A 24,695-nucleotide genomic window follows, 5' to 3' on the forward strand; every position below is an offset into this window, starting at 1 on the left:
TCCTGTTTCACAAACTGTGTGCATTCAACATTCCTAAAGAACATCCAGAACTCCAGTTTTGCATTTTAGCAAGAACACAGATTTCCCTGACTTCTTATTTTTTGTTTATTTTTGAACTTTACACAGCGGTCCTGCCTGGGAAGGGGTGATGGTGGTGGTGGTCAGCGTCGATACGGGTGGAAGCCCTGTACGTTGTGGTTCTGCCCTCTGCCGAATGCGCTGGCGGCAGGCTGGGGAGCAGCGGCGGGCTGTGCTGTCGGTGCACCATACGAGGCTGTCGGCTGGCTGGGGTCTGCGAAGCTGTGGCCGAAGGCTGTCAGGTCCTGACCGTACCCTGAGGTGAACAACACACAGGACAGGTGCAGACAGGACAGAGGGGGTGACGTTAATGTCAGGTTCACCGGATGGTGTTTCGATAGAAGGCTAATGCCTTAAATCCTTTTACTGAATAAATTTAATGTAAAATATTCACAGTTTGTACTTTAAGGAAAAATCTAACACCAACTGCTTCTTATTGTACTCACACTGCTCCCATATTCCAAATATTACAGGACACACTGCTGTGCGTGTTGCTTGGTGCAGGTGCTACATTTGCAGCTTTGAAGCAGTTTTGTGCAGCTCTAACCAAGCAACAACAGGGGTTTAGAAACAGAGTAAGCACTGCTTGACAGTAAATTTAAGTTTTCTCAGTGTTTCATGGTGGATTTTTCCAACTAGTTGTGTAATCCTTCAATGAGCCTTTTTATGTCAAAACCTGTGTGCGTTCAAACAAACAGTAAAAGGAAAATTTCAGTTGAATTTAAGGGACATTTTTAAATGGCTTCATTGAGGAAAACATTGTTTGAGACACTTAGGATGTTCTCCTACACACACACTCTCGCGTACGCACACGCACGCGGTGGCACCATCTCCCTGCAAACACACGAGGGAACCACAGTGACTCCCAGGGAAGGAAACCAATCTTATCAAAAAACAGAAGCACTGCTCACACTGCTGAAACCTGCTCATGGCGACTGATTATTTTCCAACCCTGGTAAAAGCCAGTCAACAAAAGAGTGAAGGTATCAATGTGTCACCAAAAAAAAAAAAACAAACAGAAAACAAAGCATTTCAGAGATAGTTCTGAATAACTGAATTGAAAAGAGAGAAAGAAAATGGTGAAAATTGGAAAATACAACAAAATTTCATAGGAAAAGAACTAAAACGAGGAGTGATCCCAACAGGACCGTGAGACAGAACAATCTGAGAGAAATTGAAATTTACTGGTTTCGTGGCCTTCTTTAAATCTTCTTTCCTTTCTCACCCCTTTAGCTAAAATGTGGAGACAGTACATGGGGAAAAGAAACAATGGTTGAATGGACTGCTGATGCATAGAGATAACTGAACCATGAACACATTTTCTGACAATTAGATCATCCTTTAACAACCAGCAAAGCAATGCAGACTGAGAAAGTGAACAAAAAAGGAGGATGTGGTCAGTCTTGGTATAGTAAAGCTACAGCTGCTGAGGGAAACGGCAGGCCTACGGCTAAGCTTGCCAAATTTAAATTTCTTTCAAATCCACTCAGCTTTGGGGCTTGCAATAGCTTGATTTTACTATACAAGAATACAAATAGTAATTTGTATGTACATGCAAAATGTACATGCAAAATACTCAACACAGAGCAAAAGAAAAGAGGCACAGAACCAAGTTGCAGCTCTAAATACTGTATTACTGAACAAATGCTGCTTTTGTGGTTGGAGAAGACGATGCTGGCACCTACCTGAACTATATCCTCCCTGCTCATCCTGACCATAACTGTGAGAAGGACGCGTTGGTCCGTAGGCAGAGGGGTCCTGAGGGTAGTTACCCAAGCCTATCAGGGAGATGAGGAGACCAGGTTGACTGAACCCACATACGGCTGGCCGACTACTTTACATAGTTCCCCCTCTTACTGAGCTAACAGAGCTGTACATTTATACTTATTTAATGGGTCTGCACTATGCTCCGCGATGCATTTCTTTTCAGCTTCGCCTACAAGTCAAAACACATGTGTGAGCTAGCTGCTAGCACACCTGACTTTATCATGCCAGCCTGGTCTCGCAAAATTTTGTGAAATGTGCATTGTTCTAAAAAAAACAACAACAAAAAAACCCACCAAAACAAGTAAGAAGCCTGAAAATACGGGTAGGAAGCAGCTAGAAACAAGAAAGAGAACCATTGGTCTACCATGATACACATTTCTAGGCTTGTTTCCCATCTTTCAACACGCCACTTGGAGTCTTTGTGTCACTGCTGTGTGCACTTTTCATCTCTTTGTTTGGTTACTTGAATAACCCCAGTTCTCTTAGAAATCGAATGCACCTTGGCAGTGCACTCAAGGGCATTTCGACAACTGCTGCTTTTAAGACAAGCATCACTTTAATAAAAGCCAAACTAACCATTTGCTAGTTTTACACACAAACTTATCCAGTATCTAAATCTTGCGTCACTTTTGAGCTCCGTGTTTTATGCTCATTTCACAAAACCTTCGCAAGGCTCTGCTGTTTCTACCAACTGATAAGCAGACAAAGTGCCTGAACAGTAAAAGCAAAAAAGCTGGATGGAGGATAAGCACAGGCACAAAACACTGAACAAGATGGGCACCTGTCATGACTGGCAGCAATCGCAGGACTGCTGTAGATGTGGGATTAAGCAGTTGGAAGCAGCTGGAAGCCAAGTCAGAATAATAATAATGATAATAAAAAAATAAAATAACACCAGTCAGCCAAGAAACTGGATGGAAGCTATGAATGAGCATCTGACTGTTATCTGCCTGTGTGGTTATGTAAGTGAATGGCTCGGTGTTGAACAAAGACAAAGACTGCTCCTTTTCCATGGATGCTGGTTAGTTTTTATCTCGGCCTTTTGTTTCACATCTGAAAACTTCCGGCCTCCATTTGTGCTCTCAGCGTGATCGCCGGTTCTCCATCGTGCATTTACAACATGTGATTCAGGCCCCTAACAGTCTTAAAATCATACAAACTACAAATCATTGTTTTCTACTAAAGTGGATTGGCGAACTGTCTCATTTTCAAGGCACTGAATGCTGACTGAAATGTGGCAGCAGTTTCAGAGCTCAGTCGAGATCCAGGACGAATATTTATTGTGGTCCGACACGATCTAAAGGTTTTGTTAGACTGGTCGACAGCACTGTTCAAAGACCACAAAGACAGAAACCACAAAGTACAACCTACAGACACATTAGTCAAAAATGACTAATCCAGTACTCCAATATCTCTATGCATTTACAACACAGAGTGGAAAAAGGTCACATTCTGCAGACAAGCATGCAAAGCTCCAGTGCAATAACAATGATGAACATGGTGAAAAAAATCTGATAGGTGGCTTGGCAGATTGGACACGGCATATTCCAGAAACAGTGTTTCATAAGATAATATTGTCATGCTGGTGCTCTTCTATGGGAATCGTGCCAAGTCTGGGAAAAGAAGCCAGCAAAGTCATCAACATGGAAGAAGAGGAAGGGTCGAAGGGATTAACTGAAAAGCAGGAGTGCCTGAACCAAATCAAATCAAATGGTTTGCACGTTCAGGCCAAGTTTGGAATCCTTTTAAAATAAAAACAAAACAAAACAGGAAAAACAAACATCGCAAGGCAGGATGATCTAATTCAAACCTACCAAGACCTACCAATCTTTTATCAATCCAGGGCCCGCCGGAAACACTCAACTGAAATGACTGCTGAGGACTCCTGGGTATGGCGAAACTTCAGCAGTGATCTTCTTGGCAGAGCCAGAGGGGTTCATTTATGCAGAAAGCATGTATGCATGTGTAGCCGTTCAAGCTAAATGGTACCATCAGCAAGCTCCTGCTCGTCTAAGGGGAATACTCATGAACCTAAAAAGGCTGTAGCTGCACCCAGTAAAATAACCAGGGAGACGGGCAGGACCGAGAGGTGAAGAAAAATCAACTGGGAGAGAAAAGAGGCGGCATTCTTTATGCACAAAGCCCGTCTTACCATACTGGCTATAAGTGAAGTCAGGCTGCCCGGTGGGAGCTTTGCTCAAATCCTGAGTCGGTGTGGTGGCTGGTGCAAAGCCCAGCGGTGCAGTTCCTGGAGTCGTGGGTGGAGGAGGAACCTGTGGAGCATACTGGTCTGCTTGTGGTGTGCCGAAACTGTAACCTGTTGGAAAGACATATCATGATTTGTATTTGTTTTTCACCCCAAAGAACGTTTTCTAGCGTTGCTTTAGCATTTTATACCATTTGTGTGCAAAAAAGGAGAAAAAAAGTGGATGATTTCTGACACCATTACCACCTCACAAAAAACACTTCTAGTCAAGGCACTAACTACCATTTATTCACCTAATATCACTGTCTAACAGTCTAAACCTAGACCACATAAGGGGTATAAGAACCAAAGCTCTGTGTGGCCAATACATGTCTTTCATAAATATAAACTGTGATTGTTACAAAAATGACTTAAATCATTGTTTCAAATTTTCTTCTCTTTTCTTCAGTGACGCTGCACTAAACATGTTTTTTTCAAATGCTTTAAAAATAAATAAAAGTCACCGTCTACTGGCCTCCAAACTATTAACTTATTTATATACACAGCATTACCAATCAACAGTAGTAAAATGTGACTGAGTTAGTACGACTGACCAAACTGAGGTGCGGTGCTGTAGCCCTGCTGAGGGTAGCCCTGAGGTGCAGCAAAGCCACCTGCCGGGGTCGTGACCAGGAATGCGTTGAAAGGCGACGGAGGCTGGGCGGGGGTTCCCCGGCCTGTTGGCAACGGAGGTCCATACCCGCCTACCCCAACACAGAATAACAAAGACTAATGAGACTTGAGCACAGTTGACAATAATAGGATACATATGAACTGCATCAAACAGATTCTCTGATTAAAAGTGTGCACAGAGAAGTTGTTTAAAGACTGAAGCAGACGACTATCTGAAACTGAAGGATCTTGCGAGCGAGCACAGAGTCGACACTGCAGCGAGCGCTGCAGGTTGACCCGGAGGTGGTGATATGAAGCCGAGCCTGACCAATAGCAGAGGGAGGCCCGGAATCCATTCAATGCTGCCATCTGTCTCGAGCAGCAAATTATCAGCAGCCTCAGCCTTAATGAATCAGTGATAACATGTACTGTTAACTGTCATCGGTCCATGGGCCACACCGTGTGCGAGCCCTGTGCTGTCACACAAGCGTTTTGAGATAAGCACATGATCACATGGCAAAAACACATGTATCTGCAGTCTAACAGTTACACAACATGCAAGAAAGCCACAAAAATAACAAAAAGAAGACAGTTTTTGTGTTGTCAAGTGGAGGACTAACACCTACCTATGGGCTGGCCGGTAGTTGACACCCACACTCCTTTAGGAAGGAGAAGGAAAAAAAAAAAAAGATTAGACTGAAAACATAAAATGTTCACATAACAGTTAAGTATTCAAACTGTCACACATACATACAAACCTAATGTTTAAGCAGAGGATTAAACATTGGATTTTCCTCTGAACAGTGAGCTTCTCTTGCTCTGCTCTGGGACTTGTTCCCACTCACCCTGTGGCCCATAAGGCTGTTGCCAGCCCTGAGCAGGCTGTGCTGTCCAACCATTAGCTGCACTCAAGATGCCCCTGGGCGCCCACTGGCCAGGGCCAAGCTGGCCAGGAGCTTTGCTGTCACGAGGTTCGGCCTTCTTTACTTCCACCTGGACAAAGGACAAGGAGGGCACATTTGGCAACACCAGTAAAAAGTCCATGAAGCCCCTCACCTAGACAGACCTGTCCTAGCTCTGATACTTAATCTCAGCAATTTGGGCCAGTTTGAAATATTTTACTTTATGTTTATTTAATTTATGTGGGCCAGCTATATATAAATTAATATTACTGTGTAGCCAGAAGGGCTGTATGGCTATGTGTCTCAGGTACTCTGTGTTAATCGGGAATTTCACTGGCCAGGAAAAAAAAAGAAAAAAAGAAAATCAAAGAGCCAATCAATGATCCAAGATCTGAAAGGTACCTGAGAAACATAGATGTCTGTCTTTTTCTTTGTCATTAACTACCCTATATAAAAGATAAAGACATCTAATGGAAGGTCATGACTTACCTTTCTCCAGCTAACGCTTACAGAGAATTTCATTTGTATTTTGTTTTGGTATAAGTTTTAAGGGGGAATGGATGTAGATCGGTATCTCAGCTCTAACAGAATATAAGGTAAACATGCAGAAACTACAAATGAACAGTCTTTTTTTTTTTATTCAATCTAAATCTGAATCTTCATACTGTGTCAAAAGTGAGAAAACAGTTTTCAAACTGGATCCCAACAATTGTCCATAAATTTGACAAGTTGTTTCTTCATTTTTGATAAAGACGATGTTAATTAAATGCCACATTTGATTTAATTTTAATTATATATAAATATATATAAAAAAAATTGGGTGACCTTGAGTCAAGTATGAATGTGTTGACCCAATAACAAAACTTCGCTGTCTATAACTAGGCAAAGCTGCCAGCACTTAACCAGAGCAAAGAAACAGGCTGAGACTAAGGGGGAGCCAACCATAAATAGACTGAGAGGTTGAGTTATTGGGGTCACCTTGCGGGAGGAAAACGAATTGCAAATTCCTCCCTGCTTTAAGGTGTTACCACCTTCCCCAGCCTCCCCTCTTCCTTCTCTGTCGACCTAATTACATGCACATGTTTCCGGGAGTGGCCTCGCCGCCGGTTACCTGAGCACTTTCTCCCTTGGGCATCTCAGCTACGAGTGATGGATACCGTGACTTCTGTACAGTCCCCAACAGCAGAATTGGGATTTGTTCCACAGTTTGATGTGCTCCAATTTCTAATTTTGTAACTCATATCTCCCAGCCTCCCTCAAGTCCCAGCGTAAGGTAATGTCAAGTCAAGAACAATGGATTAAGTTGAGCCCCCAATCCTACAAGAAATGAGGGCAAAGTCAAGGGGAGCGGGTACCAGCAGAGAGTATACAGGTCGGGCTGGCAAAATTGGATTCAGCTCATCTTTTTCATGTAATAATCAGTGACATCTGAATGAAAATCTGTTGCCGTTCTAAATTGGCAAATAATAAAATCCATTTCAGGGAAGCTTTCAAATTTCCTGGCCTTAGGTATTTTCTGGAGAAATTTAACTGGTAGTTAATAATATCATTTAATTTGTGGTTTGGACTGAGGACTCCAGTTGAGGTCTTTATTGAATGTCACATCCAATTCAGAGTGGCGATCGGTTCGTTTTACAGCCATCTTGTCACTGTTCGTTCTCCCTCGAGTACTTATTCCAAGTCAAGTTTGACAGAGAAAAACATCTAAGAAGGGAGACACAGAGAGGTGTGTCTCTCCAAAATCATTTTAACATACGTTACGAAAGATCTTCAACGTGTCAGCTACTATGGACTGACCTTGAAACACTAAAACCACATGTGCAGTAACAGGATATGCATAAGTGGATGTAACTGTACTGCGATCATTTTCTCATGCCCACAACTCATTACTATTTGCATGGAGGGCAAGGAGGAGGCTGTCTTCATTTACTGCCTCTCCGGGGTGGTTTTCCTAGGGAGCGGATAAAGTCCCATTTTAACCCAAGTCAATGTCTTTTTGTTTGGTTGTAACTCAGGTGAGGTGTCAGCTGGATTGTCCGTACAATGGTACAATCAGAGGTGTGGCAGCGGGTTAAGAGCTGTGCTTAAATATTACAACACAGTAGACTTACTGTTACTTTACCGGACGGACGGCCTACCTGACACTATCTGAACTGACTCTGTACACTAAACCTCATCCATCTGCTTCACGCGCCGAGTTAAAGCAAACACTGTGAAGTGGCAGACTTTCATTTGGTAGATTTAAAGAATTGACAGACACAGTATGGAGATTCTTCAACTGAGGTCACTGAGTTGAGCTTTTCTTTAACTTTTCAAAAAGAAAAACAAAGAAAATAAAACATGTTGACGTGTAAGTGACCTGCCAACAAAACATTAGAAAAGAAAACAACAAAGAAAAAAAGAAACAAAGAAACAAAAATAGAAGTGACTCGACCAATCCTTTAGGTGAGTTAAAATCTCAAGAAGACTGCTGGATTTAAAGCCTTGCATTTCATTCATTTGGTTTCCATTTTAGCACATCAAGAGCCAGAAAATTACTGTAATTGAAATTCGTAGAATACAATTTAACTTGTTTAGACATCCTAAAGGAGTGGTCAGTTTAAACAAAGCCTTGGGCGACAATTTAAACTGTAATAGCAGCAAGAGAAGGATGAGGGCTTTTAGAAACTATGAAAGCATAAGTGGGAGATAGGCATGTAATGTGATGAAAAAAATATTACGTACATCAATTTAAGATATTAGACACTTAATTTTGAGCCGTATGATGCTGCGTTCACAAATAGGAAGCCACTAGAAAATTAGCTCTGAGCAATAAAGCAGCATCACAGTACAGTTCCTGCTCTGTCGCCCAAGCCTCAGTTTGATCTTAAGGGTAAAATAAAACTACAACTACACACTTTTTTGCCCATGATGTCGTGAAAATGCATGTTGACAGCCTGGTCCACTGATTGTTCGGCCTCGAAAGTAATAAATCCAAAACCTAGCCAACGACCAAGAGTGAATCAAGGTAGCAGGGGGGTTGTGACAACACAAGATGAAGAACAGTATTGGGCTTCAGCAGAGTGAGGATCCGTCAAGACTGAGCAAGAGGCTCCTGGGGTTCGGATGACGTCGCAGACAATACAAATCCAAGACTAACGCCTGGGGAATTAAAGGAAACTTTACTGTGCAGAGAAACTTTTGGTGAAGATTAATAATGGAGTGCTTAAATGTTAAACATGAAGGGTGACAGGTTTGATTTAAAGTGAAATGTCACATAAAAAGGTCAAACGTGTAGCTGATGAATTCCAATTGAGCCAATATTACAATTAATTACTTCATGCTGTTTCATCCAAACCCCACCTTGATCTGTCCCGTGGTATATTGCTGTGGAGCACACACTCGCAACAGCCATTGTTAATGCATCACAAAAAATATGGAGAAACACAAACTGTAGAATGCCTAAAGCTTTCTCCAAGCTTTCCCAAATTCAGTATTTTACTTTTGAGTCAGCCAGGATAAGCCTAAAATGGACAATTAAAATATTGCTCACAACGGTAACACAAAGATATAGGCCACAACTGATCGTCCGCACTGATGAGCAGGGTGTGTTTTGTTTCATCAAGGGAATACACAAAGTGCATCAACAAGTTCGACAACTTTTTGACCACGCCGGCTGTTCGGGAAATTATTTCATCTGATGATCTGAGGCAAAACCCTGCAGAGCCAACAAGCTGCTGCGTGCTGCAGTGATCTACTTTCAATCTGATTAACTTTCCGCTGTGGCAGAATTGGGTTGGGTGTGCATCTCTACTTGGGGACCTAACCTGAATCCAATTAAATGTCCTACAAGACAACTGAGATTTTCAGAGACCTCTAGTACCCTGCCAAACATTCCCAAGACTCGTGATCTACTGCTATTATTAACATCTGTCGATGACCCGTTCCCCAACCTAAATGTAAAACCAAGTTGGCCCATTAAAGATTTTGACATATGGTGTCATTGGTAAGGATTTTACCCAGCCTAAAATATCAGCTAACAAACTACAGACCATCTGGATGGAGAACTAGAACATAATTTGACATTTTCAAATTATTGGCTTACTAATTACCAAGATTTGTTATATTCAAGTGACAGTTTAAGTATTTTTAATGCAGAAATGACACAAATTTACTGAAATCAAGTATTTTTTATCAGAGTAAACTTTATATTACAAATTTGTATTATTGAAAATATTTAATGATAAATTATTACTGAAGTTGTAATTAGTGAGACTTTTTTCCCAAGGCAATATTGACCTTTTGGGGTCACAATTAAGCAAGATTGGTCCACACAGAGTCTGTGTTACATCTTATATATATATAAATCTTTACATCTAAAATTCATTATATGTAGGGAAAAAGGTTATTATTTATAATAATTATGCTGCAGCATCATGTGATCACAACCGTGAGACACTGTTGCGACAGGACTTTCCTTAAATTGCTCTTAAGCTTAATAGAGTGAAATCATCAGTCAAGTCCAGGCAAGCATAGATGCAGCTTTGTGTACACCTCATTTTTTACCAAGTTAAAAAGAAAAAAAATAAAACAAACGGATAAAATAAAATAAATTGGCTGCATTTACGTTTGGCCTGTACCTCTGTGCTACCCATCAATACACAGTAACCTAAAGGAGAAAAGACAAATCTTAAGAGACACCGTTAATCACATTCAAACCATTCACAAGAAGAAGGGGGACAGAAGAAAGAAAAAATAGAAAGGGCTTACTTACAAAAATACTTAACTTTCTACGTATGGGAAAACACATACTATGCCATTTAAGATACAAGTATCAGTTACTTCTAAATAAAGGTAAAGAAAACTTATTCCAATGATCAGCATCTAACGGTTTTAGTAAAAGAAGGTTTACACTATTAAAGATTATGTAATGGTTGTTACTTGTGCAATAGATCATGTTAAAATCCAATGGCAAACTATTCTGGGTTTTTCCCCAACAGAGAGTGAACAGAGAGTGGGTTCTGAAGGGAGAGGCGGGGTGCGTGTTGTGGATCAGTGACCGCTTCATCGTTTCTATGTAGGACAAATGCAGATGAAGCAGCTGTGACTGTAACTCGGTGGGCAGGGCCTGACACCATCGCGTCCGGTGGCACGGGTCTGATTCCCAGCGAGGCCATCCGTGCTAAAAGTGTCGACACATGTCACACACTCATGATACATTTATGACTTAAGTGGGTAAACATAAAAGGTCCTTTCTGAAGTTCAAAATTAGGTCTCTGAAAGTTTTGAGGAGTCCAAGGGAAATAAAAGGGTTTAAAATGATTCCATTGTTCTCCAGACAACAGGCTGCAACCAGCCTCTTTGAAGGACAAACCCCCCCTTCACACGCTCAAAGTGTTCTCAATACGCCAGTTGCACAGTGTGATTAAGTACTGTGTTTTTTTGAGCACCTATTTTTCCTGCAAAATGTCTCTTTTTCAGTTAGTTAGTCTTAGCTTGTTTCCGAGATCATTTTTAATAACTAGTGGAAACAGTTTTAGTAAATAAAAAAGATAAAATAAGTCATTTTACTTCATGGTGATTAATTGTGGTTTTCAAGACAAATTTGCATCCTTAGTATGCGTTGTTTTCTTCTTCTTTTTTTAAGAATATGTTTTTATACCTTTTATTTCAGCTATTTGTAAAGAAAATGACAAAATGCACTAGGAATGGAATATTTTGACTAAGCTGTATTAAAACTGCACAACATATTTTTTCAATGTCATTTTGAAGGCCAAATAATGCTGGGGAGGTTAACTGGTAATTAAATATCACGTTACATTTGATTGGTTATGGACAGCGACAGCCACAAAACAAACAAAACGTTTGATACGTAAAAATCTAGTGTCAATATTTGTTTTAAGGTGTATTTGTTTTTCTTTTTTAAAAACTGAAATATTCAGCAGTTCTTAAGTGTCTTTAGTCCTCCTAGTTACACTCACTATGAAGAGATCTCTGCTTAAGCGGTTCCAGTTTAAAGGTCACTGCAGTGTCAGATTTTGAAAGATACCAACTTTGTTTGACTTTTTTAGACTCAAGTTAGCTCCAAATAAACAAGGACTGTGGACTTTGCTTCCATCTCTCACACTGAAAGTGAAGTGAATACGAGCAAGAGGAAAAATTACACCAAAAAGTAGTTTCCTAATTTTACTTCTTCATTTTACCCAACTATTGTTTACATACTTGAAAAAGTGAAGCCATCACTTACACTAAATGCTAATGAACTAGTTACGCTCATGATAGCCAGTTAATTTGCTCTTATGACACCAGTTTGCTAGACAACCTATGCAAAATTCACATATTCCCACTGTGATAATGTACAACACAGGTTGAGCTAAAGTTTTGCGTTATTATGTTATAAAAATACATATACGAATGCACAATTATTGCCTTCATTTATCTTGAGGAATTTAATGCAGCCTCAGCGGGCAGTGTTTTTTTCCACAGCAATAATAAAAACTGGTTGATATTGACTGTAGTAACCTAGTATGGGTTCCAGTTAATGCTTGTATTTACCATGAACAAAATTCCCGTTCCAGTGCATTAACTAAACGAGATCGCTGGGGCTGAATGGGATTTTTTTTTTTTTTTTTTTTGGGGGGGGGGGGGGGGGGGGGGGGGGGCAGAATAGTTTGTCATTAGATTTAATATGGTAAGGTATGGAGAGGGGAGGGAAAGGACAGGATCAGCTTTTACCTCGGGGCCTCTGCTTCTCCGCATCATAGATCATTACCACCTCTGTGACCTTGAATGGGACAAAGGGAAACAGTGGCTCAGCTTTAGAAATCTGGTAAGGGTCCGTTCTTATTCCAGTTAAATACTCTTGCTCAGTTTGGAAAAATAATGAATCGTCCTATCGCATCTCGCCCCATATATTTTTATGCTGTAGTACTGACCCTGTTCAATGTCACATCCATTCAAGCACTCTTAATGACAATAATGAACTGACTTGTATTATGCACTTGGCAATACTCACCACTCCGAATCTATTGAAATAGTCCCTGAGTTCAGGCTCGCCGCAGTTATGGGGGATTCCACCTACAAATATCTTCTTTGATTTATTGCTATCAGCTTTGCTGCCCTTCTGAAAAAAAACAGGGAGTGTATGGATTTCAATGTCTCTTACAGGATCACTCTGGGAAGGGGCCAGTTAGCCATCATCTATTCAGACAGTGCAGAAGAAATTAGGTTCTCCTCTTGCCCTGGGGTATAATTCTTAACATGTCATGTCAATGCAAAGACTAGTCTCCACAGATCAGAGAACACGGCTTCTTCCACTTATTCTCAACCACTAAACGTTTCGCCGTTGCTGTACACTGCACTCATGCCGTAAGGGCTAGAGGCTGTTTACAACAATGATTTCTAACAATTACATCTTGTGTTTACTTAGTAAAACATTCAGTACCAGCTGCATGACTTAAAGCCAGTGAAAGGGGCTCCAGCAGCAGCAGCAAGCAAAGAGCCGCATTTCTAAAAGCTTCTGACATACAGTCTGCTTACAGCCAAATAAGCAACTTATGAAAACGTTATATTGACAGCAAAACTAAAGTCCCCGCTGCCAAAAGGGACAAAATGGCTATAATAGGTCTGCAGGGGTTTGATAAGCATCGTTGATCGACCCACAAATTATCCGAGCAAGAGCGGAGATTTCTGCCTTTCAGAAAATTTGTTGCTGAGAGCGATGCACCACATTAGCCAACTCATGTTCAAACCCTCCTTAATAATACCTCGATGTGTGAGGGCAATTACAAGAACATCACATTTCAGATAAGACGGCTAGAAAAAAAAAGTTAATGCAATCATGCAGCTGTATTTTAATTTAGTGTCGTTATACAGGAACATTTTAAAATGTCACAATTCTATACTTCAATTTCAAATAAGTGGAAGCTGTACCAGAGAGTGGCTGATATTGCTGCAGTCCCTGTAGTAAGAGATCGAAGCTGACAGAAGTCACAGATTGTTTAATGTTTCTGTGAGTTATCCAGACCTCAAAGTAATAAAGGCTGTGTTTTTGTCACGATGGGGGGAAAAAAGAAAATTATTATACTTTAAAGAAAAAATATATATAATTTACACTTAAAAGCTCAAGGTCGCCTCATTAAAACAAGCTATAGCCTAACCTCCAGAAGAGGAGGGGACGGAGAGGCTGGGGTCTATTCCAGGTTTATTCCAGTAGAAACAGCTAGCCTAGCATCCCCAGAAGAAATCAGATTCCTCTTACCCAGCCCTCCTTGGTTCGAGACTTTTCAGGCTGCATTCCTCTGGGAGTACATGGCTTCGGGTCAATCTAACAACAGAGAGAGTTTTCCATTAGCCTAAAATAAAGGCACCTTCAAATGTTCCTCACCCCCCGCACTGTTTCTATCAGCACAGCAAACCAAGAAAAATCTCACGTGAATGAAACTGATTTGATGCACGTGGGAGAAACCCATCCCTATTTCAATTTCACTCATTTAAACAGGTAAATCTGGTCGGGCAAACTAATGTCAGTCTTTCCAAAGTGCATCATCTGTACTAATGGTTCCAGGCATGTATGGCCTAAAGAAAACCTTTCCTCTCCCTTAAATAACTTCTAACTGGTGGATGATGAAATACAATATGAAGGTTTTTTTCTCAGTTTTCTCACAGAAAGCGCCGGCAGATTACTGCGTTTGATTCAACCATCTGCTCTTCTGTTGTTAAAATACTTACATTTCTTCCATCGAGATTATGTGGCTTTGTCTCCAGCACTGTCCGTACACAATTGGGGTCTTTGAACTTAACAAAGCCGAAGCCTCGCGACTGATTTGTAGTTTTGTCCTTCATGATGACACAATCTACTACTTCCCCATACTGTGAGAAGTAGTTTCTCAGTGTCTCTGAGAAGAGAAGAGAAGATAACAAAGCAAAAGCATTGAGCCACAGCAATTTTCCTCATGAAGAGAAGGAAGTGCAGTCATTGTTTAAATACTAGATGACTTCTTTATGCTGAAGGACACCATAAAAATATCTGTGACACTCCAACTTGGACCAAAACCTGAGAGAAAAAATTATTTTTCTGTGGATTATACTGGCAACACCAAAAGGTATTAAGGAACCTTTATTGTTATGGAAGAATATCTGGTATTGTGCTATCCATGCGAAAACATAATGTTACAGTAAGTGACACACTAAAACTCCTCAAGAGCAAATGAAGCATTGACCCACTGTCATCTTGCATTGCACTAAATATACAACCAACAAATGTAAGGCCCGCACACGCCCACGGAGGCAGGACAAGCAAGGCGTGCAAGTTTGAACAAATGAGGAGTCACATTGGAGAGCATTACCGTAATTGCTTTTTCTCATTGCTGAGAAGCCCTGAGGCATCACCGTAGAAACAAGCTCAGAGTTACGTAGCCCTGTGGTTCAGTGCTGGTAGCACAGACAAGCACCCGTGCAATGTTACACAATGGCCAATCTAGCATGAGACAGTGCAGGGCTTTCAACAAGCAAGACAATCTCCGGCTCGGACTGAATGAGAGGACAGTGTAAACACACACCCAACAGAGACGTTCATATATATATACACACGTGGATATATCAGTTATATTGCGATGTGAAAAGCACATCAAAAGTCACTACAGCATATCAAAAAATTCAATAATACCGAGAGACACTTGCTACAAGCAAACCATCAGGGACACTTACACTATCTGCTTGGAAATATGAAAATTAAAGGCTCATAAATGACAGTTTGAATGAAATCATAGTAAAGCGTGAGGCGTTACTATGCCTACTTTTTATATTCCTGTTCTTTATAACAGACAAAGCACATTAATGACCACGGAGATTTCAATGACATGATTTAATATCTAATAAATGCTGCTACTAACTATACGTTCCTAGTATGCTGTCAAGTCTATGCATATTACAAAGTCACTACACCAATAATATCATGCAAAACTTGTTATTATCTGTAATTACGGTTACTGTGAGTGTTACATAGTCTGCTTCTAGATACTCAAGGCTAAGGACTAATTAAAATGATACACATGCTTTGGTACACAACAAAACAGTGCTCATAATAACAAACAGGAATGAGCAATTCCACCTTGGCAGGTTATGTTTTACAAAACCTCGCTTTCAGGTGCTCATTAGATAAAAATTACATGATATTGAGTTTTGAAGGGTTTGACATTAAAGGGTCAAAAATGTGTAATTAATATTAACTACATGCTCTTAGCAATCATAAGGATAAATTTACTGAAACCTCAAGAGAAACTACTTCTCTACAGGTCTTCACATGACTCAGTGACAGGTTATCAATTAAATGCAAGCCCCATTAGTCACTGTCAGTATATCATCATAATACTGATATTAAAGCAAGACTTTATTTCATTATTATCTCTGGAAATCATCTCTGTATTGCTACTGACTTGACCTGACCTGATCTATATGCTACATTCACAACTAATTTCTGATATACAACCAGGCAGCGTGAACAGTGCAATGCAGAAAGGGTTGAATTATATAAATAAGCCTTCATGGGTGAAACCGTGTGACATACCTTGTGTGGTACTCCAGTCCAATCCACCCACAAAAAGTTTCCTGAAAGGAGATGTGACCATTAAGTGAGCACTGATCATCACTTTGAGCCAGACTAAATGATAATCTGGAAATCGTCAGGACAGAGTCACATATGAAAGGCATGATTTAAAAAAAATGAAAGCTCTCCTGCACAGGCTGAAAGCACAGCTGATTAAACAGCCAGGAACACAGCTATTACACAACATCAGGCAAGCCTGCTACCAATGCAGCATCTGGTTATATCCACAGTACAGCTACAGTTAAAATGTCCGTGTTTAGTGTGACTCATGTTGAGGTCTAGTCCTTGCTATGGATGTCACTTTGGTCTTCTAACATTCAAGGCAATGGCCTCGACAATAAAGGGCTTTTTATAAACCTCCTGCCACGTAAGTTACCCGGGACAGAGCCCTGGCGTCTAGCAGGCTAACACAAACTGAGTTCCGAAACCACGACAGCCCGTGTCTATCACCTTTCAACGCTGAGATCCGTATTTCCATCTATGAGCGGAGCAACGAGCGGTTGCTCGGCTCTCCGCATGCGGACCAGTGAACTCGGATGATGCCTGCATAACTGGAAGTTTAGCGGCAGTTCAAACGGTACTTCTGTCAAATGCGCTAGCGAGTTCGTTAATGTGTGCCTCGGATCACTGCTGAAACACACAAATGACAATTGTAACGACCGTGGGAAAAGTGAAGACTGGCTACACACGAGGATGCTCCATCCTCCAGCAGTGCCCGCTAAATGTCCTCGCACCGACGAAGTCAGGAACGGAGACTTTCGCTTCGCTGGCAAGCGTTAGCTCAACTAGCTCAGTTGCTTGGAGCTAACCGAAAACAACACAGAAATAACTAACTACAATTCCGTGTACTCGTCTGACAAGTGGTAGCACTTCACACAAACATGGTAAATTTCTCCATGAGCTGTGGCACCAAAGGCTGAGCTACTCTGAAGACTACTTTCACTTTTTTGGCCGCCTTTCCTCAGGCTAGCGACTTCGCTAAGTTACTCAGGCTAGCTTAGCCTGCTAGCTAACGTTAGCTGTCAACTGACAGCTTGACAACACAGCGCTCTAACAGAAAGTCACAAACAGATTCACGGTTCCGCATGGATGCCGTGCACGGCTCTGTTAAACCGATCTTACCCGACTTCATCTCCGACTAAGTTGTTGTTCATTTCTGAAGCTAAAGCGGGGGGACCGCGGGAGCTGTGACCGGCTTATTGCTTCAGTGCTGCCCCTCTCAGACTGAGAGCGGAGGAAGGTCACTCCGCTTTTTGGTTCAAACTGCTCTGCGCAATGACGACGCTGCGGGGGGCAGCGCTCTTTAAAGGAACATTACACCCAGCAGCACCCACTCACCCGTCAATTCTAATGAGCCCCGAGGGGGCAGCTAAACGCTTCAAACAACGATTCTTATTTCACAGTTAGTTTACTCAGCCTTAAAATGCTCTGATAAGGGCAACATTAGCAAGACACAGCACCGAATGATAATCAAACAGAAAGTCAACTTTACGATTGATACCCCATGTTTTTTCTTTTATTTATTTATTTATTTATTTATTTATTTATTTATGCTCATTCAAATGTAAAAGCTCCACCAAAAGATCCGTATGTAATAATAATAATAATAATAATAATAATAATAATAATAATAATAATAATAATATCCATGAATGACAGTGTTTTTCTATCGAGGTATGCTTTTACGGCATTGGCAGTCTGTTTGTGACTATTGTCATGCTGAAAAATTGAGCATTTGCCAATCAGACAGATGTTATTGCATATTGGATCAAAATCTGATGCCGTCATTATTTCATCACTTTTGACAAAATCACCAACATCACTGGCTGAAATGCAGTTCAAGCCATGAGAGCATCCACCATGTTTTATAGATAGCTATAGACAATCACCTCCTGAACTCCTGCCTACACAAAAACGTAAGACTTGTTGTTACTGATTTTCAATCCAGTTCTTTAATCATTATCTTAGCCTCAGACAAAAAAAATTTATGCCCATCAAACTGTATGTATTTTTTTTTTTTTTTTTTTGCTAGATTTAACTAAAGCAATTGAAACAAATTGTGTTTTTATGATAGGTTGCTAATTACAAGTGCCTAAAGATAGTTGTCTATTATGTGTAGACACAACACCAGTTCTCTGAGTTAAGTGCCCATTACACTTCAATGATCCATAGAACAGTGTTGAGTGGTTCAAAAAATGGTCAGATATGAGAACTGGACTGAAATAAGTGATAAAGTGACCAATGTCCAAAGAAAAACTTCGAACCCTCAGAAATCCTATTACTTATGACCACATTAAAGTCTGACTCCTTGGAAGTTGGCTCGAGACATTTACAGTGGGGCAAAAAAGTATTTAGTCAGCCACCGATTGTGCAAGTTCCCCCACTTAAAATGATGACAGAGGTCAGTAATTTGCACCAGAGGTACACTTCAACTGTGAGAGACAGAATGTGAAAAAAAAATCCATGAATTCACATGGTAGGATTTGTAAAGAATTTATTCGTAAATTACACTGTAAAAAAAAATCTGTCAAATTTACGGTAAAATACCGGCAGCTGTGGTTGCCAGGAATATACCGTGTAAAAAATGTGGAATCTGTAAAAGACAATACGGTATACTGGTTTTGTAACCCTAATTTTTAAGGTAGACAACGTATTATTTTACCAAAATCATGATAGAAAAAACCAAATATATTTGTCAATTATACAGCAATTTAATGTAAAAAATGCAACTTTCCATAGCTTTTTACGGATATTTGCAGTAAAAAAAAAGTAATAATATAATAATATTTACAGTAATTTGTTGTTAATTTAACAGTAATAGGATAGACCCTATTATTGTAAATAACTGTAAAAATAACAGAAATATGTTAAACCTTATTAAAACCTTTGACAGTAAAAAACACAGTGAAATTGTATAACAAATTACAGCATTTTATTTTGACCAGATACATTTTACGGTAAATTCCTGGCAACCACAGCTGCCGGTATTTTACCGCTAAAAATACAGTACAATATGAGGAACATAAATGGTTTACCGTACATTTTACATTTGCAACCGCTAAATATAGAAAAATCTAAAGATGCTCATATACAACCAAGGTAGAGAATATTACTGATAAACAATGAGAAAATTTGACATACCATTTGAAAACAGACTAAACATATTTTCTCTATTCCTACAAAACAGCATAGATCTTGAGAATACAGCATGTGTCCATATATATGGCTGGTAATCCATGGAGGAATGAATAAACATGAAACAAAATATTACCTGCCCCTGACCTATCAACAGTAATGAGTCACTGGGTCCTGCCTTGGTGAAGGAAAGGACTCGGTGGAGTTTCTAATGCGCATGGTGTTGAAGATACAAGCTCTGCAGGAGTACTTCAATGTCCATCAGGAGTTCACTTTGGACTGGCAGGATCCCCTCTGCAGCAAAAAAAATGGACAAAGTTTGATCAGTGCTTGAGCAAAATGCACAGAAATGAACAAAACGTGCTGCCAAAACCAGATCTAATGATAAATGATTTCTTAAGTGTAAAATATACAGTTCTTAAAGGATAGCTATTGTCAAAATGCAACCTGGGCTGTTTTTTTCAGTTTTTTTTTTTTTTACTGTAAACGAGACAAACATATATCTAAAAGCATAATTACGACAAACAAGCCGTTTTTGAGATTGACCGTGATTTTGTTTTGTGGTCAATAGCCAGTGAATGGGAATACTAGGGGGCCGGGGCATAAATTTGAGCACATCAAAATCGATACAGTAAAAAAAAAAAAAAAAACAGCCCAGGTTGCGTTTTGGCAATAGTTATACTTTAAATCTACTTATGTAAAAGTTATACATAGACAACGCAGCCCTAATCACAATCATAATTTGTTGGAAAACGTATTTAAGTTTCGTATTGATTTATCATAGAACTTGAAGTTAATGGCTGAATGCATGGTGATGAGACCTATCATTCAATCTACATTTTATAGCGTATGAAACTGCTCACCTGGACATGAACCTGAGCTCGGCTGATTAAGATTAGTGTCTCCTGTCCATCTTTCTTTAGCAAAACTTGAATAATACCACTGCTTACCTCTTATTGAATCTTTGGGTGCAGACTTAATTGAAGAGCCTCGTATAAACAGGCAGGGTGTGATGTTTAGGGAAACCAAAGAATACAGCCGCCATCATTTCTGCCAGAAGACTCATTGGGTGCAACGAAGCTTTCATTGTGGACTGGCTAGATACCTTCTGCATTCAGAAGGAAAACAAGAAGGGCATACACCATAAACAATAATAACTGACAAAAATAATGAGACAAGAAATTAAAGTAACAAAATAAGTGCAAATCAAGTTTCCCTGTGTTACAGTGTAGCTGAATGTTTTTCAACAATTTGATTTACGGTAAAACACATACCAAATATTTCCAGCCAAGGTTTGTTTCAATCTTCAGCATTTTTTTCCTGCCATTGTCTTGAAACTGTTTCATCTGTCTCTCTCATTTGATGCTGTTTACAAAAACAAAACAGCAATATTGTAAAGGGAAAAAGGAAAATTAATTTAATGGAAAAAAAAAAAGATTATGACCTGAAATCTCACCATTTCCTGAGAGTCACAGGTCCTTTGAGTATCCTTATGGTTTCTGCTCAAATTCAGTGTCTGAAAAGGGCAGGAACAAAACAAACCTTTTTAATCATAATAAAGACAAAATAAGATTTAGAGACAGACGACAAAGAAATGTGTAAAATATCTTCTTGAATCTGTTTACTTTACTAACCTTGAAAGAGACTCTTGGGTCTTAGCTGTGCCACCACCCTTAAACCTTAAAACAGATGGAGATGATATGCTGGCCTGGCTTGAAATTTCCATATTTGGTGCTGTAAAACAATATCACAAACAATAGATTAATTGTACTTTTTGGACCTTGGCCAAAGCATAATAGAAAAAACAGAAAGTCCTTCATGGCTATTGTGCAATGAAATCATAATACTTACTGGTTTGTTTCTCAGATGTCTCCACTCCTAATGATTGTAGTGCCTCCAGTACAATTTCAAGGATTGAGGCAGACAGGTCCGGCAGCACCTTAGTAATGGAACTCCTTATGCTGCCCCCCATTTCCAAGATGTCTGATAAAAGAATGTGAATAAAGGTCAATTTACACCAAGTGGTACCTTTGGTCTTAAAATATGAAGCTGATCTTGCTTGATACTACACTTTTATACAGTGTTTCGTAAGTACCAAACTAAGAGCACCATTATTGTGACAGCACACTGTGTTTCAGTGGAACCATTTGGTACCCATACTTCATGTAAGATGTTAATGGATAGAAATCAATTAAGTCAATGGGTTTTGACCAAAAAAATCATTTTATTTAAAACAGCTTACTATCACTTATGTCACACAGAACATCAGCAGGAGGCTCAGTAGAGGGCTCTTCTGATTTCTGCCACAGATCAGACTCTAGCAGACATCTCAAAGTCTCTCTTAAAGGCACATAATAGGCAAACCTATCTTTTCTGTTTTCATCTCTCCCTAAAAATATTTTCTTTGGTTCCGCATAGTTGAAGGCTTTTTTAAAGATCTGAGCTCTGGAGTGCACTGTCCTCAATGGCCCGGTATGACATGCAGAAAAAAGATCATAGCTTTTGACAGACTCACAGACTTTGTTGATGTCCTCCTCTGATAATGATGTGTCATCTTTTAACAGTGATGCAAGTTTACCCAAACTGTATGTCTGTCCCAACTCATGCATGTTCTGCATTTCCTCTACAATGTTCTGTATGGTTGAAGCAGGCAGTAGAAACTGACCCTGCAATTTTAAGTAGAATAGTGAAACGTTTCTCAGAAAAAGATCACAGAATTCAGGGGGCATTTCCATGTTATCTTCATGTGTAATAGACTGTGCAGCAGGCTCGGAAATCAAGGGTACAAAGTCATCTGATGTGGTTGGAACAGATGATGATTGACATGCAGACTCTATATAAATCACCAATGCTGCTGTCTGAAAACTCTGTGTTTACGTGACATGTGAGCAGTAAAAGATGATTTAACTCTAAAGGTATTTGTGCATCCTCTTACTGGACAAGTGACCACGTGTCCTTCCACAATATGGCTCTTCAGATGAGCTATTAACTCTTTAGAGTTCTGACACTGACGTTCACACATCGCCATTGCACATGTAAACGAAGAAACCACCACCACACCAGTGACATGGGTGGGGGCAGTGTCTTCGGTAAAAATGAGCCTTAAACGCGCCATACCTGGTGTATGTCTGCTTGCAGCCTGCTTCAATACACCGAAAGAAACAACGTGGCTCATTCCGATGCAGTTTACAATGAAGCACGTAGCCCCTTGATGACTGAACTACCTTACCACAGAAATTACACGTTAACATAACTCCATGTACTTTGGTAATTCCTCCCTAGCGAATTAAGCACGCCATATACAGAAAGTAATCCAGAGCAATGCTTCCCTCGCAACAGTAATGCTAACTCAACTCACAAATGCTAACTAAATTCACAACCTCACTCATAAAAAACGAACTGCTAAAATTATCTATAAACGCTGGGCTGGTGGATTTTTATAACAGAGATAACTTGAAGTTGCATGTACTCACCTCACCTCGAACTAATTGTAAGCTGCCAGGATGTCTACAAATTCCGAAGATGCTGTGGTCCAAGCAGCAATAAATGGCGCTAATATACGAGTTCAAAACTGTGTCCGTTAGCGAAGCCAACTTGAGTCTCCTGCATGAAAAAAAGAGCGGTTGGCACACAGCTCAGCAGCGCGCCGCGCTATTGGTCATTTTCAGGTGACGTCATCCCGCAATGTAACGTCGCTCTTTGTTTCTTTAGGAGGTTCGAATTTGATCAGAAGTCACGTCTGCAGACCGCTGCAGCCACGTCTTACCTTGCTTCCCCTTTTTTTGGTGAAATGGTTCGCTCATACTGCACAATGTTGCTACCAGATTTTTTTTCTCTGCAATTCGAACGTAAAACGTCTGTACACAGTTTACCAGCAGTTTAGCTACCAATCAACAGCGATCACACAAATTCAAAATTTAAGGCCGACCCACTTAAGGTGGTCTGATAATATGGCGTGAAACACAACAACATAAAGTTGTTTTAAAATAATAATTAAAAAAGATTATTGAAATCAATTTTATTCACAACCATAAACTTTATTTTTAACATCTTCTTTTGCTGTTGATTTTTTTATCAGAAGGTTAACAATGATATACTGCAGGCCTAACTTTTAATCTGTATATCAGTATCTGAATTTTAAAATAAAAAAATACTATCAGTTTTATTGTCTTTCACTGCTGATATTTGCTTTTTTTTTAATGGTATGTACTGGTTGTATTATTACGGTGGACCCTATTTTTTAACATCTTGTTTCTGTAAAAATGAATGTTTTTGTTTGCTTAAAAATCTACAGCTTTATACTGTGAATTCCAATGTGCACAACCCCAAAAGATGTAGTTTTACTCAAATAATACCGTAAAATCTAAGTTTTTCAGACATTTTCAACATTACAATATGTAATTGTAAAATGTATGCATATTTATTTGTTTTCACAGAAAATATTTATAATTTCAACATTTTATTACAGTAAAAAACAAAGTTTTATCCAGTCTCACAATTAACGGTTATTCAATCTATTTAATACAGTAAAAGGAAGTTTTTGGTTTTACGCTCCATTACCGTTGGAATTTGACGGTGTTTTGCTGTATATTTTACTGACTTTTTTTACAGTGTAGGGTGGAAAATAAGTATTTGGTCACCTCAAACATGGAAAATCTCTGGCTCTCACAGACCTGTAACGTCTTCTGTAAGAAGCTTTTCTGTCCCCCACTCGTTACCTGTATGAATGGCACCTGTTTGAACTCATCATCTGTATAAAAGACACCTGTCCACAGCCTCAAACAGTCAGACTCCAAACTCCGCCATGGCCAAGACCAAAGAGCTTTCGAAGGACACCAGGAAAAGTATTGTAGACCTGCACCAGACTGGGAAGAGTGAATCTACAATAGGCAAGCAGCTTGGTGTGAAAAAATCAACTGTGGGAGCAATCATCAGAAAATGGAAGACATACAAGACCACTGATAATCTCCCACGATCTGGGGCTCCACGCAAGATCTCATCCCGTGGGGTCAAAATGATCATGAGAACGGTGAGCAAAGATCCCAGAACCACACGGGGGGACCTGGTGAATGACCTGCAGAGAGCTGGGACCAAAGTAACAAAGGTCACCATCAGTAACACACTACAACGGCAGGGAATCAAATCCCGCAGTGCCAGACGTGTTCCGCTGCTGAAGCCAGTGCATGTCCAGGCCCGTCTGAAGTTTGCCAGAGAGCACATGGATGATACAGCAGAGGATTGGGAGAATGTCATGTGGTCAGATGGAACCAAAGTAGAACTTTTTGGTATAAACTCAACTCGTCGTGTTTGGAGGAAGAAGAATACTGAGTTGCATCCCAAGAACACCATACCTACTGTGAAGCATGGGGGT

The 24,695-nt window shown here is 40.0% G+C and overlaps 1 protein-coding gene and 1 long non-coding RNA gene across 10 annotated transcripts; both read right to left on the bottom strand.

Moving 5' to 3' along the window:
* Positions 1-89: 89 nt before the first annotated feature.
* dazap1 (DAZ associated protein 1) lies at positions 90-17,487 on the bottom strand. 7 transcript variants are annotated; one of them, XM_086263157.1, is made up of 14 exons: positions 17,312-17,487; positions 16,151-16,191; positions 14,314-14,480; positions 13,844-13,909; positions 12,599-12,706; positions 12,319-12,367; positions 8,502-8,584; positions 5,548-5,695; positions 5,329-5,361; positions 4,645-4,794; positions 3,998-4,162; positions 1,764-1,856; positions 1,264-1,311; positions 90-334 (listed from the first exon to the last, which is right to left on the bottom strand). In XM_086263157.1, the coding sequence occupies exons 1-14, from the start codon at positions 17,341-17,343 to the stop codon at positions 162-164; spliced, it is 1,356 nt and encodes a 451-aa protein (XP_086119283.1). In that variant the 5' UTR covers positions 17,344-17,487; the 3' UTR covers positions 90-161. The 7 variants fall into 7 exon arrangements, with proteins under 7 accessions (XP_086119283.1, XP_086119282.1, XP_086119281.1 ...); XM_086263156.1 differs by lacking the exon at positions 17,312-17,487 and adding an exon at positions 16,640-17,171 and having other exon boundaries at positions 12,599-12,703; XM_086263155.1 differs by lacking the exon at positions 17,312-17,487 and adding an exon at positions 16,640-17,162.
* Positions 17,488-19,030: 1,543 nt separating this feature from the next.
* Positions 19,031-23,903, bottom strand: LOC147313526 (uncharacterized). Of its 3 annotated transcripts, XR_015124944.1 has the most exons (8): positions 23,091-23,903; positions 22,798-22,927; positions 21,176-21,307; positions 20,959-21,058; positions 20,781-20,840; positions 20,599-20,689; positions 20,275-20,432; positions 19,031-19,618 (listed from the first exon to the last, which is right to left on the bottom strand). It is a non-coding gene; the product is annotated as an uncharacterized LOC147313526 (long non-coding RNA). The 3 variants fall into 3 exon arrangements; XR_015124945.1 differs by having other exon boundaries at positions 22,803-23,902; XR_015124943.1 differs by having other exon boundaries at positions 19,032-19,618; positions 22,798-23,901.
* Positions 23,904-24,695: the final 792 nt, after the last annotated feature.

The sequence above is a fragment of the Aulonocara sp. 'chitande type north' Nkhata Bay genome, linkage group LG15 (genome assembly GCF_057382095.1).
Source record: "Aulonocara sp. 'chitande type north' Nkhata Bay isolate Kocher_YH1m ecotype deep benthic linkage group LG15, A_spYH_male_GT1.1, whole genome shotgun sequence".
Lineage (NCBI taxonomy): Eukaryota > Metazoa > Chordata > Actinopteri > Cichliformes > Cichlidae > Aulonocara > Aulonocara sp. 'chitande type north' Nkhata Bay.

Coding starts and splice junctions, on each gene's coding strand:
- dazap1 (XM_086263155.1), bottom strand. CDS start 16,707: ATGCGGAGAGCCGAGCAACCGCTCGTTGCTCCGCTCATAGATGGAAAT. Junction 14,481..16,150: donor GGACTGGAGTACCACACAAG/GTATGTCACACG, acceptor TTCTCTTCTCAG/AGACACTGAGAAACTACTTC. Junction 13,910..14,313: donor ATAATCTCGATGGAAGAAAT/GTAAGTATTTTA, acceptor CTCTGTTGTTAG/ATTGACCCGAAGCCATGTAC.